General features: G+C 32.6%; 3 protein-coding genes and 1 long non-coding RNA gene across 4 annotated transcripts; 3 read left to right on the top strand and 1 right to left on the bottom strand.

Annotated features, from left to right (window-relative positions):
* The first annotated feature begins 45 nt into the window (after nucleotides 1–45).
* Nucleotides 46–3,674, top strand: brk (brinker). Its single transcript, XM_035096310.1, has one exon. The coding sequence runs from the start codon at nucleotides 657–659 to the stop codon at nucleotides 2,982–2,984; it is 2,328 nt and encodes a 775-aa protein (XP_034952201.1). The 5' UTR covers nucleotides 46–656; the 3' UTR covers nucleotides 2,985–3,674.
* Nucleotides 3,675–5,119: 1,445 nt separating this feature from the next.
* Nucleotides 5,120–7,048, bottom strand: Atg5 (autophagy protein 5). The gene is made up of 3 exons (XM_035096378.1): nucleotides 6,762–7,048; nucleotides 6,479–6,681; nucleotides 5,120–6,416 (listed from the first exon to the last, which is right to left on the bottom strand). Exons 1-3 carry the CDS (start codon nucleotides 6,915–6,917, stop codon nucleotides 5,981–5,983), a joined length of 795 nt encoding a protein of 264 aa, XP_034952269.1. The 5' UTR covers nucleotides 6,918–7,048; the 3' UTR covers nucleotides 5,120–5,980.
* On the top strand, nucleotides 5,240–5,653 carry LOC118074866 (uncharacterized). The gene is made up of 2 exons (XM_035096379.1): nucleotides 5,240–5,335; nucleotides 5,411–5,653. Exons 1-2 carry the CDS (start codon nucleotides 5,240–5,242, stop codon nucleotides 5,606–5,608), a joined length of 294 nt encoding a protein of 97 aa, XP_034952270.1. The 3' UTR covers nucleotides 5,609–5,653.
* Nucleotides 7,049–9,891: 2,843 nt separating the features above from the next.
* LOC118074776 (uncharacterized) lies at nucleotides 9,892–11,611 on the top strand. Its single transcript, XR_004691237.1, has 3 exons — nucleotides 9,892–10,022; nucleotides 10,097–11,113; nucleotides 11,198–11,611. It is a non-coding gene; the product is annotated as an uncharacterized lncRNA (long non-coding RNA).
* Nucleotides 11,612–12,502: the final 891 nt, after the last annotated feature.

Here is a 12,502-nt window from a genome sequence, read left to right as displayed (position 1 = left end):
CGTCATTAAAGGAAGTGAGGCCACAAGATGGCGGCATTTTTACACTGTCGAAGTGTGAAAGAGGGGAGGATACTTAACACCCACGCTTTAAGAAGTTACAATTGGTAAGACTAAGTTAAATAAGAAGAAAAAAAAAGAATGTGAAGATAAAGACGAGGACAAGAAATGATGAGACACAAAGGTGAAGAGGGGATAAGAGGTGAAGCTTGGTGGCGCAAAGAATGACTGGTGGTTGGTGATGTTCAAGCTTAGCGCCTGTTTCGCACGCTGTGAGAGGTGAGAGGGGAAGTCAGGAAGTAGTGGGGGTCTGAGAAGCCGATAGATGGACGAGCGAGGAGATTGAAGGGACAAGAGAGAGTTACGAACAAAGAAGAGGGGGGAAACCGCTTCAGTGGGAAGTAGCTTGACTCTCAACTCTGAGAGGGGATGAAAATTAGTTACGGCATCCACCAAGACCTAAAAGGAACTCTGTACGCTGTGCGGCCAGGCCACTTCGTGCAATGTTACGCGCTAAGTTATCCTCGTGTGTTGTCGTCCTAGTCGTTGGCAGTGCCAGGTTGTAAAACCCGTGATACATCGTATGATTTCGGCACGTTATTTGATTTTGTGTTTTAACTTTGTCTGAAACGAATAATTAAATTGTGAAAATATCAATTATGGCTCACAGTGTTGGAGAAGTGTTGAGTGAGAGCGCTAGTGCGGTGAAAATGGTTAATCAGCATCAAAAAACTCCAAATAACAACAATAATAATAACATTAGCAATAATAATAATAATATCAACAGCAATCAGCAACAAAAAAAAGCAGTTGGAGTAATGGGTAGCCGACGAATTTTTCCTGCAGCTTTTAAACTTAAAGTTCTTGATTCTTATCGAAATGATATTGACTGTCGTGGAAATCAACGAGCTACTGCGAGAAAATATGGAATTCATAGAAGGCAAATACAAAAGTGGCTTCAGTGTGAAGATCATTTGCGAAATAGCTGTGCAGAAAGTGCAAATAATAATATAACTACTCCAACGACAACATCTGGCGGCAGTTTGTCTACCAAGTCTGAATCAAGTATCTCCGGCACATCGACAACGTCGCCCGGCGTGGCTCCAGCACCGGCCTTGAACCTCAGTCTCGCCAGACTGCACGGCGACGAGCTGGTGGCCCGACCCCCACCTCATCTTCCAAGTAATTCACCCACACCGGCCCAGTATCATCAAACAAATCCTATGCCTGTTCATACACTTTTATTAGGATATTCTGATCAACATCATCCAACAGAAGACTCAACAGACCACAAATACTACGTTTTAAATCATTCAAATTATGAGCAAGTTTCCGGTTATCGTGTAGGAAATGACGGAAGACTCTATCAGCATCCGTCGCTTAGCTATCAGTCTTCAGCGGTATATAATGGCACAGTGAGTGATCATCAATTATTAGGAGCTAGTGTACATCAAACTGGTCACGTTATCTTGCGTCGCGATTTGCCCGGAAACGAGTTGCCGGCGATAAAAGCCGAACGAGCAAGTCCAGACTCTTCGGCGACATCAGGGCCGTGCAATGATATTCCTAACTCCCCTGACATCAACACTAATGTAAGGTTGATATATCAGTCAAGTCAACATGTGACCAATGGAAACGTTGCCGTTCACTTTGAAGCAGTACAACCAAGTCCAGAACCGCACGTGCACATAAATGTTGACGCACACGCGTTCACGTCGAATTCTGAGAAGTCGAATCATGAGAGAGAACTCGAGAGCAAGAAGCAGAAGTTAGGTATGAAAGAAGATGGACTAGAATACTGTGAACCAAAGGAGGAAATACTAGATGATCAAGAAGAGGTCACTGAGAGAGAAGCATCTGAAGGAAGTGAAAGATCAGGTCCATCAAGTCCAAGAGGAGGTACTAGTATTTCAAGTAGATCTACAAGTAGTTGTTCAGATAGTGAAATGGATCCTTTAGATTATTCATCTGGACCACAACAAGCAATCAATGATTTTTCACGTAGAAGATCATTCTCTTTGAGGTTTAAACTCAATGTCTTAGATGCCTTTCACTCAGACGTTGGTGTAGCAGGCAATCAACGTGCTACTGCAAGAAAATTTGGTATTAACCGTCGTCAGGTACAAAAATGGCTTGGCCAAGAGTCTGAGTTGCGAGGAGAAATCGCTTTACGTGGTGGAGACATGAGACAACGACTGGGCGCACTCCAAGAAACCCCTGGAGAATCTCCTGTTGATTTAACAACAGCCTCTGGAGATTTAGATCAATCATCATCACCTTTATACTGCTGCGAATCATCATCACAGCAATTAAATTATTATCCATCAACGCCAAATGACTCTGATGCTCTGCAACGAACATGTACATTATCATGTTGTGCTGAAAGTTTAACAAATTTATCAAATATTTCTCAAAATTGTTATCCAGAGTCTCATACATATTATTGTTACTCACCAAAAGAATCTATTGAACCAGTTGATAATTTAGATTCATCTTCACTTAAAAGGAATTTTTGTACATTAAATTGCTGTTATGAAGCTCTACCACCATCCAAACGTATTTGTTTGGAGCCTGAAGAACCTCAAGATACTCCTTTATGCTTAGTGAAACCAAAACATATTGAAAAATTGCCAAATTTGCCAGTTCAAACTGAACCTGTTACTAGTACAGTACCAACACCACCATCAGTGCCTGCATCAAAAAAAGATGTTATACTATTTAAGCCATATCTTGACAATCCCATCAGCAAGCCTGTTGATGATTCTTCGCATCATCGAGAAAACTCACCTATTAGTAATCACAGTATAATTGCTAATAATAACAATTGTACCAGCATTTGTAATCTCAATGAAGAACGAGGTCATGATTATGCGTTGGAATTAAGTCTCAGGGTTCCTGTCTCTTGGAGATATCAACCATACTCTGAATTTCCAGAAGGGATTCGGAGTGCATTCGTTAGGTATCCAACGAGTTCACATCATATCTAAATTTATTGATAAATAATTCAATAATTCCTCAATTTAAATAAATTCTCAAAGAGTTAAAATTCTTGCTCAAAGTTTCTTTGGTGAATTTAGACAATTTCGTTTTTTTTTTTATATGAGGAGAGATAACAATGAAAAAAATTGTATATTCTGGATAAAATTAGCGTCTGCAATACTTATTAGCCAATAAATTAAATGATTGTTTCTATATTCTTGATTATTATTAATTCGATAGATGATTCATAATTTACTGAAGATGCTTCTATATGATACCATGTACGTTACTAAGAATCGTTATCTCTGCCTATCAATTGATAATGTGTAAAATATTTATAATCAGGTCACAAGTGAGTGTCAAAAAAGCAAATTGTATCAGAGTTTCATTTTTTTTTAAATTTATTTATTACTATCATTTTATTATAATTATTATTATGACTAAAAAAAAACTTATTTCACACTTGTTTTTATACTATTTTCTCGTAGCTCGAAATTTATCAAAGATTAGAGTAAATCTTATCATTTTCTAGGCCATTTTGAGGTCGAATGTACATGTTTTTAACTGAGAGGTATTAAGCGACGGCTAATAACGATGAAGTTTAGTGATGAATTTGCTTATATTTTTATGGTATGAAACTATAAAAAAAATTGAATTATTTAATTGCTCAATTGATAGCTTCCATTTGAAAGAAATAATGTTTGTTAATAAGTATTATTTTAGAAAATAAAAAAAAAATCTTAATATTTTTTTCTCTTTTACTATATAATTATTTTTATTTCAATTATCTTAATTTTTAATGTTGGGTTTACAAATCGAAGTAATCAATATATTATTATTATTAATTGTAAATATGTAAATATTCAAAAATATTTTTCATGAGATCTTAATAATAATTGTTAAAAACATAAAATGAATAAGTATATACATAAATATATAAATATATATATATATATATTAGAAATGTGTAAAAAATATCAAGTAGAGATAGGAAAAATAAGTAATAGTATTTTTGGAATCTATTGCTAACTATAAATCAACGTAAACTATCATTTTATTGTGCCTTTATCTTGTTAAATCAACTCAGGATAAAAATAACTAACAATACTTTATTCATGAAAATTATTTCTTACTAAATAAAAATTTTAATAATTAAAATGAATTAGATATTGAAGATGTTTATTATATGCAACCATGTCATTATCTTTGCTTTTTAAAAAAGAAAAAAAATTATGTGTGCCTTTCATAAATATGAATATTTTCCTTGAGCTCATATCATGGTCCTCATGTAGACTCAAGATAACAGGGACATTTATTACATTACTAGATAATGACGTAAATTGGGAAGCTACGAAAAAAAGACTCAATTATGAAGTAAATTATTTATTTTTTCTAAATTAAAACACATTTATACAAACTTTATCATGATTTCACGAATTTTCTGTCATAATGAAAGAATATGAATTTAAATGAAACATTGTAATTTATTTTAATGTACAATAACAACAATAATTGATGCTATAAAGCCATAATAAATTATATAACGCCATAAACTTGATATAAAAATGATTAAAATAATTTCAATTGCAATTAAAGTAAAATTATTGACCGACAGTTGATTGGTATAAATGATATAACAAAAATAAAATAGATACATTATTTCAATTGCACACAATACCAATTGAGTTTGCGATTAATTAAAAAAATAATTGTGACAATTTTTGTGCCTTAAAAGAAAGTATTTTGTAAATAAGTGATAAATTTAAAATATTGTAATTTATAAATAAATTTGTTAATGATAAAGTTATTAATAAGAATGATAAATAAATATGTATTTTATCGAAGCAAAAGGATATCATCAACAGGATGATAAAATTATAATTTATATACGATGAAATAAATTTACAAAATTAATGTAATCGATCATTGTATTATATTTATATAAAAAATTATTTAGCTTACCTAATTTCAAAAGATAAAAATATATAAATTTTTTTGAATAAATCCCAGTTGTTTTTATTCAATCATAATCAATATCTTTCCAATCATTCCTTTCTTTACAATATCAACTTCTATCATTAAAAGTGACACTATTATCGACTATTTAAAACATGTAGGATATTGAAATAAATAGAAGTCAATAGAAATTTTATTCATTCTTTAATCAAACCATTTAACTCATGTTATTTATAAAAATCATATGTGTTTTAATTATTGCAGGCAATACAGCTTCAAATAAACAACAGCATGAGAATTATAATAAATGACTGGAAATTATGTATCTCCTGAGGACAATTGTGAGCTAACAAACGATCAAATTTATCTTAGATATCAAGATACAGCTTTAGTGATATTTAAAGTAATAATATTTGCATAAGAAAGAGAGCGTAATTTTTATTCTTGGGAAAAACCATAAATGATAATGAATTTCTAGGAACACCGAAACGTTCAAAATATAACGAATTTTCTTACCTTTGGGAATAGTCGGAAAACATTAGTATATAGTAATAATGGTAATCAACCTATAATTCTTCGACGACCTTTCGAAGTTAATGAAAGAAGTAACAGAAATTTAAAATCACAACTACTGACAATATATTATAGATCAAGTAAAAATTGTACTATCAGTTAATAAATAATGAAATAAATAATATAAAAATTATTCTTCAATAGCTTCCACTTGTTAATTATTAATTATAATCATTTGTGTATTTATATATACTATATACATAAATATTCATTCATTATTATAAATTTAATATCTATTTTTTATTGTTATTGATTCATTAAAAGATCTTCCTTTAAAGTTCGGCAATAAAATTAAAGACTTCAAATGTAATTACAAATAATCTTGTACGTAATTTAGCATTATTTAATGTATAAATAAATATAAATAAAAAATAAGATCTTGTATAAAAATAAAATTAGCTTCTATTTCATAAGAGACGCTAAATGAAAATGCGAAGTCAATATAAAATTTAAATATTAATTAAAAATCTGAAAGTTATGACACAAGGGAAAAGTGTAAAAAATTATCTGGATAACTGAGATGTTCAGAAAGCCATTGAAGTGGAGTTTCTAGTGGTAGAATAATACCATGAGTTCTTAATTTAACATCACTTTGATCTGGAAAAACTTCCTCTACTAAATTTTTTAATGTTTTTCGTAATCCTTCTTCATTGACTGGTTTGATTAACTTTTGTATATACTTTTCATCACTTGTATAACAACGAAAAGGAATGTACTTGAATCCTCCATCAGTATTAGTAGTTTCCATTAACTTTCGATTAACTGCCCAAAATTGATCGAATTTGTCATTTAATAAGCCAAGCCACAGTTGATTGTGGTCTTTTTTTTGCATGCTCGACACCACTGTCCCTCGATGCTTTAAAACATCTGCTTCTTTTATACATGATAGGAAATATGCTTCCACCACCTCTCTAGAAACAAATATTTCATCAATATCACAATATAATTGAATGTATGTCTTTTATCGACTTACTTATTAGGGCAATGCATAATGTCATTTTCAGGGAATTTATCGAAATGTACAACAATGTTCCAAGGAAATTCGATATCATTGAAATAAATATCGAGTAAGACTCCGATTGGGAAGTGCCATTTTAAAGGTATACCATTAAATTCTAGCCACATTTCATTATCGTGTTTATCTTCTTGAATATGCTTGATATAATGTTTTCTAACCTGTAAGAATTTATAAATTATAAATAATATAAAGCTTCTATAAACTAATGATATATTTTAGTAGATTTAATTTCTATTACCTTGTCAGTGCATAGTGGAAAATAACTTAATCTAGGTACCATTAAATAAAATGGATCAGGTGCTTGTAAATCACACACTTCTTCCGGGTTTAACTGAAAACACACTGGAACTTTGCCTTTCCATATTTCTTTTAATACTTCACGATCGTCAGCCATTGTTAAATTAAAATGTTAATAATTTATTTAAATCACATATTTTACTTGAAATATACAGGCTATTTTATGGTACCTGCTAATTAAAATTTTTTTGATTAAAATGAATACAAAGGTCAAAGAATATCGAGAGTGTCCATACTGTTAGAAAAAATTTCCGACACTAGCGCCTCTGGATTCGAAATTTATCTAGTTTTGAACTCCGATAAAACAGAACTGACAGTTCTTTTGCAGATAAGAAAGAAAACTATTTAATACTTAATCAATAAGTTTTCAACAGAAAAAACAGTCTGCCCTAAATACGCCACTAGATGTCTCTCTAAATCCGGTTTATTAGTTTTATCGATCGTCGGTAACAATTAATAATTGAATTATGAGAGTGTTTTGTTTTCATTTGTGTAATGTGAAAAATATAATTACTGTCTTCTAGATTGTTTACAATAAGTGTTTTAGACTGTATAAAATTAAGTTTTAAAAAATTACGTAAGTCGAAATTAACACAAAGCAGCCGATGTTTTAATTCATAACCGGGTCATTTATCATTACTGTTAAACCTTCAGACTTCGAGTGGAGTGATTATTTTTATACAAAGTTAATAATTTATAATATGGCCTTTGACACTTGATTGCATTAAATGGTGCGAATCTATCAGTCAGTACTATGGAATCTAACGTGTCACACAATTCACCTAATTACATGCAGTATCAAGTGAGTAAATGACAATAGTTCGTCTGCAACGAATTATTTTTTTTTTTTATAAAATTTAAAAGACCGGAACTCCTGATTACTAAGTACATAGTATCACCAAAAAATAGTCAAGGGTGTCGGTCAGAAGGGAGGCCATAAACAAGTCATTTCACGCGTGACGAAGCGCGGAAACGAGCGTTTACTCGAGAGATTTTATGCGTAAATCAATGCTTTTGAGGGTAACTTTACATTTAATCACTCATTTAATTCATTGATCGTATCAATAAACTTATTTCGATAATCATTACACCGGAAACGGAAATCTAAAGGTTACATACGATGATATACTATGGAATAAACTTCCGTCAATTAACATTTTTTTGATAAAAGAATATTCTTGAAGTGTTATGAATACCTTATAAATTAAAACATTGTAAAAATTATCTTTTTATTAATTAGATTTAAAATAAAAATATCTTAATATGCAGATAATTCAAATTAGTAACCGGATGCGGGATCCATACTTGAAGACATCATGGAAAAGCCGTTGGCCGTGATATTATTTTGATTATTTTGGATAATCAACAGGTGACTCAACAGACGGGTAGCGAGTACGACTGTTGTTTCGCGAGTTGCCTATTTCTTTCTCTACATCAGTCATACCTTTGATCTTTCATGATGTATAACAGATGGACGTAAAAACTATTGGCTGTCTATAATAACCTAAAAGATAAAAAAAACATCAAGATTACAAACCAACCAACGTATATTTCACTTCAAATAAATTGTATTATTGGAAACTCTGTTTTACTCCAGTCTAGTGAACAATTTATCTTAATACTTTAAAAGGTATGTATACGTTTTTTTAAAATTTTAATATATTAAAAACAAAGATGCAACATGTATGTAGACTTTTCACCTGTGCGTGCAGTCAGCAGAATATGCTTCTACATGTGTGGTTGTCGGCATATCTCCAGCTGCCGAAATGGCAAAAGAAATGACTTTGGATAGCAACGAGAGAGTCAAGGTGCTCATCATTTTCAAGAAGTATTTGTATGAGTGATATTGGTATAGAGTACAAGGAAGGAAAAAAAAGAAGATAAATACACCGTCTTTTCAACGGAAATTTGGCTGAACTTTGTGGGAGAATTTCCTGTATAAGTCGTTGATGACTGGGACTGGTGTGTCATTAAATCGAAAGCACTTGTGCCGCCTGCACTTGCCATCCAGGAAGAAGCACCTGACATACACCGGGGTGGTTTCTTTGCTCAACGGCCAACGAAAATGTAAAATTGTCTGAAACACTGTACCTTTTTAAGGGATCTTTAAATACGGTTTGTTTAAAAAAAAAGATATTTAAAGACAGGGCGGAAAAACGAAAGATTCAACCCTCTGATTTAAGATTAGTGATGAGGGTAAGCACCAAGCAGTCGGGCGTTTAAAAATGACGGTTACAGAGTCGCGTGGGACCTTCAGGTGAAACTTTTCAACTTAGAAGAGACTCAAGACGTTAAGGGTACACCTGCTATACACCTGTTGGGGCCGTTGCAAGTCTCAAGACTATCCCGTGGACGACTCCAGCAACTGTCTGTATATTCTCCCGCTCCCATGACCGCAGAGGGTTCCCTGTGGCAGAAAGAAAAAATTAGCAAACATGTAATACAATTATGTTCTCTCTCTTTTGCTCTGTCTCTCTTTGTCTTTTATACTTATCTGTATAGTAATATGATCAAAAATATCCAATACATTCATTTTTTTGAAATTTTTCAGATTCAAGTGGTATGGTGATCCTTTATATGCTAATAATGGAAACGGAAAAATAAGAAGATGTAAAAACTTGACTAGATACAATTTTTAATACAGAACGCGAAAAAGCCCCCTGCACAGCAGGTGCACCGCAGGTGATTCCACCTCGTCCTCTTCGATCTTTCAAAGTCAATCCATGTTTCCCCTCATCGGTTTTTTTTTTATCTCTCGTCTTCATCGAACCTAATAATCAAATTTACAATTAGAACAAATTATCAACGGTTTGCAAATATTTTTATGAAAAATAATTATGACTATAATCATATGACACTTATAATATAATGAGAGATTCTTTTGAATATTTATTTATATTTTTACTTTCAAATTTATTGTTCAGCTTTAAAGTTTTTTAAAACAAAAATATTATTTCAATGATATTGATGAAGAATCCGTTGAGCCTTTACTGTTTATTTTTTGTTTGCTTCAATGAAAATTAGTCAGACCATGAAAGAAAAAGATTAGTGGTTGGTAAAAATATTTTGATATGTGAAGAATAAAAAGAAAGTATTGAGAAAAAATATTGAAAAGAAAAAAATTCATCATTCACAGGTGAAAATAAATGTTAAGTTATTTCACCAATTTATGAATCTGCTTCTGTAATAATCTCAATTTTTGGTAAGTCTACTAAACTTCTTGAATCTAAGTGTTTGATGAGGGTTTTTTGACTCTTAATGTCTTTATGACTCTAGGAATAGAAGGTAGTGCGTACGTTGGTTACAAGAAGACGACCAAGTTAAGGAGGAAGATGAGGCGGAGGACGAAGAACGACGGGTAGCAAGGTGCTGCCAAGGTGGCGGTTGGAGCAGCTGATCTTCGAATAGCAGCAGGTGAATGCGGACGAGAAACACAGAGGAATTTACCACATATAAAAGGTGTTTCGTTATTGTTACCAAGCGCGAGACTACCTTTCTGTCAATTTATTGATTTTCTACATGAAGCATTTTTTGGAAAAAAAGAATTCACCAAAAATGCAATACTTCTAAACTTGGATGATCAGAAAAAATGGCCTCTAGATGTTTCTAAATTATTGGCTGAAGTTTAAAACAAATGTCATGGACAGCAAACATAAAAATTTTCAAATACGAAGACGAAGAAGAAGAAGAAGAAGGGAAGAGGGGCATAAGACGATTTAAAAGTAAGACTTGCGGGCAGTTCCCATGTCCTCTTATGGGTCTTTCCGTTGTCGTCGCTTCCCATAGACTTCCTAAACATTAATTTCCTTAAGGTGACTCGCCACACATAACAGATGGTCTATTAATTCGACTTAAAAGATTCCGATGATTTCTTCGCTATTTTTCCGTTATACTTCCCCTTCATAACGTACATATAATATTCTTGATAATGATCTTAATAATACTTATTTGAAATTTACCACTTTTAATAAATCTTACATTATAAACTATACATAATTAATTTCAACGATACTGAAATCATGAAACAAGTAAACAAGGCCGAGACGAATCTTTGGAATGAAATAAAGGGGCCACCAATGTGTAGTAGCACAAGGAAAGGACTCTCAAGAACGCACTGATGAGAAAGAGAAAGGATAAGATAGCATCTGAAATGGCTCCCGTCTTTATAGTGTGACTGGCAAACCCGCGGGGCTTCTTTGGTAATTGCCGACGCCAAGAACTACATTTACCAGAAAAAATATTATCTTTTTCATTACTATTCCAAGTGATTATAAAAATATTAATCCATTTAAGGTAAAATAAAAAAAACATTGTAATTTTTAACATAAAAAATTTTTAAATGAAATAAGAATTCTAAACTAATAATATATTTTATAGACGTTACTTCACATGTGAGGACAAAGGATATTATGGAGCCTATGGAATCATATGTGTCTGAAGATGCATAAACGTACGGTCTGTTAGTGATTGAACTTACGGCGCATCGTGGGGACTTGGAAAAAGAGCGTGAAAAAAGGCCGGAGGTGGAAACTTGGTCTAACAATGCCAGGCGGGATTACGTAGGCGCCCTTGGGGCCTCCCCATTCAATAAAAAAGGGGAGAATGATGAATAGAATCTTGGAAAGGATAATGTGCACGCGCTCTTTACGTTTTTAACGTACGTACATATATATTTCGTACATCAGCAACCCACATTTGTCCTTCAGGTTATTTTTGAGTTTAATGCGAGTAGATATTTTAGAGGATCAAGGAAAGGTAAGTCGCGTGTGCAAACGTGCACAGAATCCTATAGATTCTATTGACAAAAGAAATGGAAAGGGTTTTTCATTACATCATCAACAAATTTTTTAAGATCTATCAGATAAGTCTTATAATAAATGTTTATTATTTAATGCCATTTTTAAAGTAATATTTTACATTTTTAGTGCATGTCTGGAGTACTTGGCTTCATAAAAAAATTATGAATATGCGTTATTCAAAGCACGTACATGTACGTACATCCACCTGTTGGCTGCCCCCATACTTGGTTGGATCATACACTTGGGGAAATGATTTCACGCACACGCGTGTCCCTTCTTCAGAGATTATTATGAGAGCTGAAGCCGGTTGTTGAAGAGAAGCAGCGGAAGATAGGGGAAAAGAAATAAAAAATAAAAAGAAGATAAGTACAAGACGCCCCCAGCAGAGCAGCAACGCTGTCGTTTTGTCCCACGCTTTACTATTTCTCACTCATCTAAAGTTCTCTTCATTACATACTTTAAATATCAAGAAAAAAAAATTACATCCAATATACACACATGTGCGTGTCACCAATATCTTGGATCTATCATCTTCATTGCAATTTCTTCTAATAATATCTTGAGAAGATTATTTAAATCAATCAAATGATGATTTTTGATTATTTGGCTATATAATAATATACGTGAAATTCAAAATTGACTATATTTAGTTAATGTATAGATAAACTGACGTGATCGTCTCCCACGAAGATATGAAGATCTTGGCGAGGGATCACGGTAGAGAGGCCAAGGTTTTGTAAACCGGATTTTTATCAGAGGAAAAAACCACGGAAACGTGTCTCTTGTGCGATTGTTGCAAAGATTCTTACGCATCAACAACCACTTCCGTTCGTATTTAAAAATAAATAAATCATTAATTTTTTATAAAAAAAAAAAATGAAGA

Source organism: Chelonus insularis, unplaced genomic scaffold (assembly GCF_013357705.1).
Source record: "Chelonus insularis isolate UGA/USDA-ARS -01 unplaced genomic scaffold, ASM1335770v1 contig_139_pilon, whole genome shotgun sequence".
Taxonomy (NCBI): Eukaryota; Metazoa; Arthropoda; class Insecta; order Hymenoptera; family Braconidae; genus Chelonus; species Chelonus insularis.
The sequence above is the reverse complement of the archived record's forward strand: the minus strand, read 5'-3'. Positions and strand labels throughout refer to the sequence as shown.

What these genes read in the sequence shown, in the direction of transcription:
- brk (XM_035096310.1), top strand. Translation starts at nt 657, where the DNA reads ATGGCTCACAGTGTTGGAGAAGTGTTGAGTGAGAGCGCTAGTGCGGTG.
- Atg5 (XM_035096378.1), bottom strand. Translation starts at nt 6,917, where the DNA reads ATGGCTGACGATCGTGAAGTATTAAAAGAAATATGGAAAGGCAAAGTT. An exon ending in TTCCACTATGCACTGACAAG is followed by an intron (nt 6,682 to 6,761) that starts GTAATAGAAATT and finishes AAATTCTTACAG; the next exon opens with GTTAGAAAACATTATATCAA. An exon ending in ATTATGCATTGCCCTAATAA is followed by an intron (nt 6,417 to 6,478) that starts GTAAGTCGATAA and finishes ATTTGTTTCTAG; the next exon opens with AGAGGTGGTGGAAGCATATT.
- LOC118074866 (XM_035096379.1), top strand. Translation starts at nt 5,240, where the DNA reads ATGACTGGAAATTATGTATCTCCTGAGGACAATTGTGAGCTAACAAAC. An exon ending in CAGCTTTAGTGATATTTAAA is followed by an intron (nt 5,336 to 5,410) that starts GTAATAATATTT and finishes ATGAATTTCTAG; the next exon opens with GAACACCGAAACGTTCAAAA.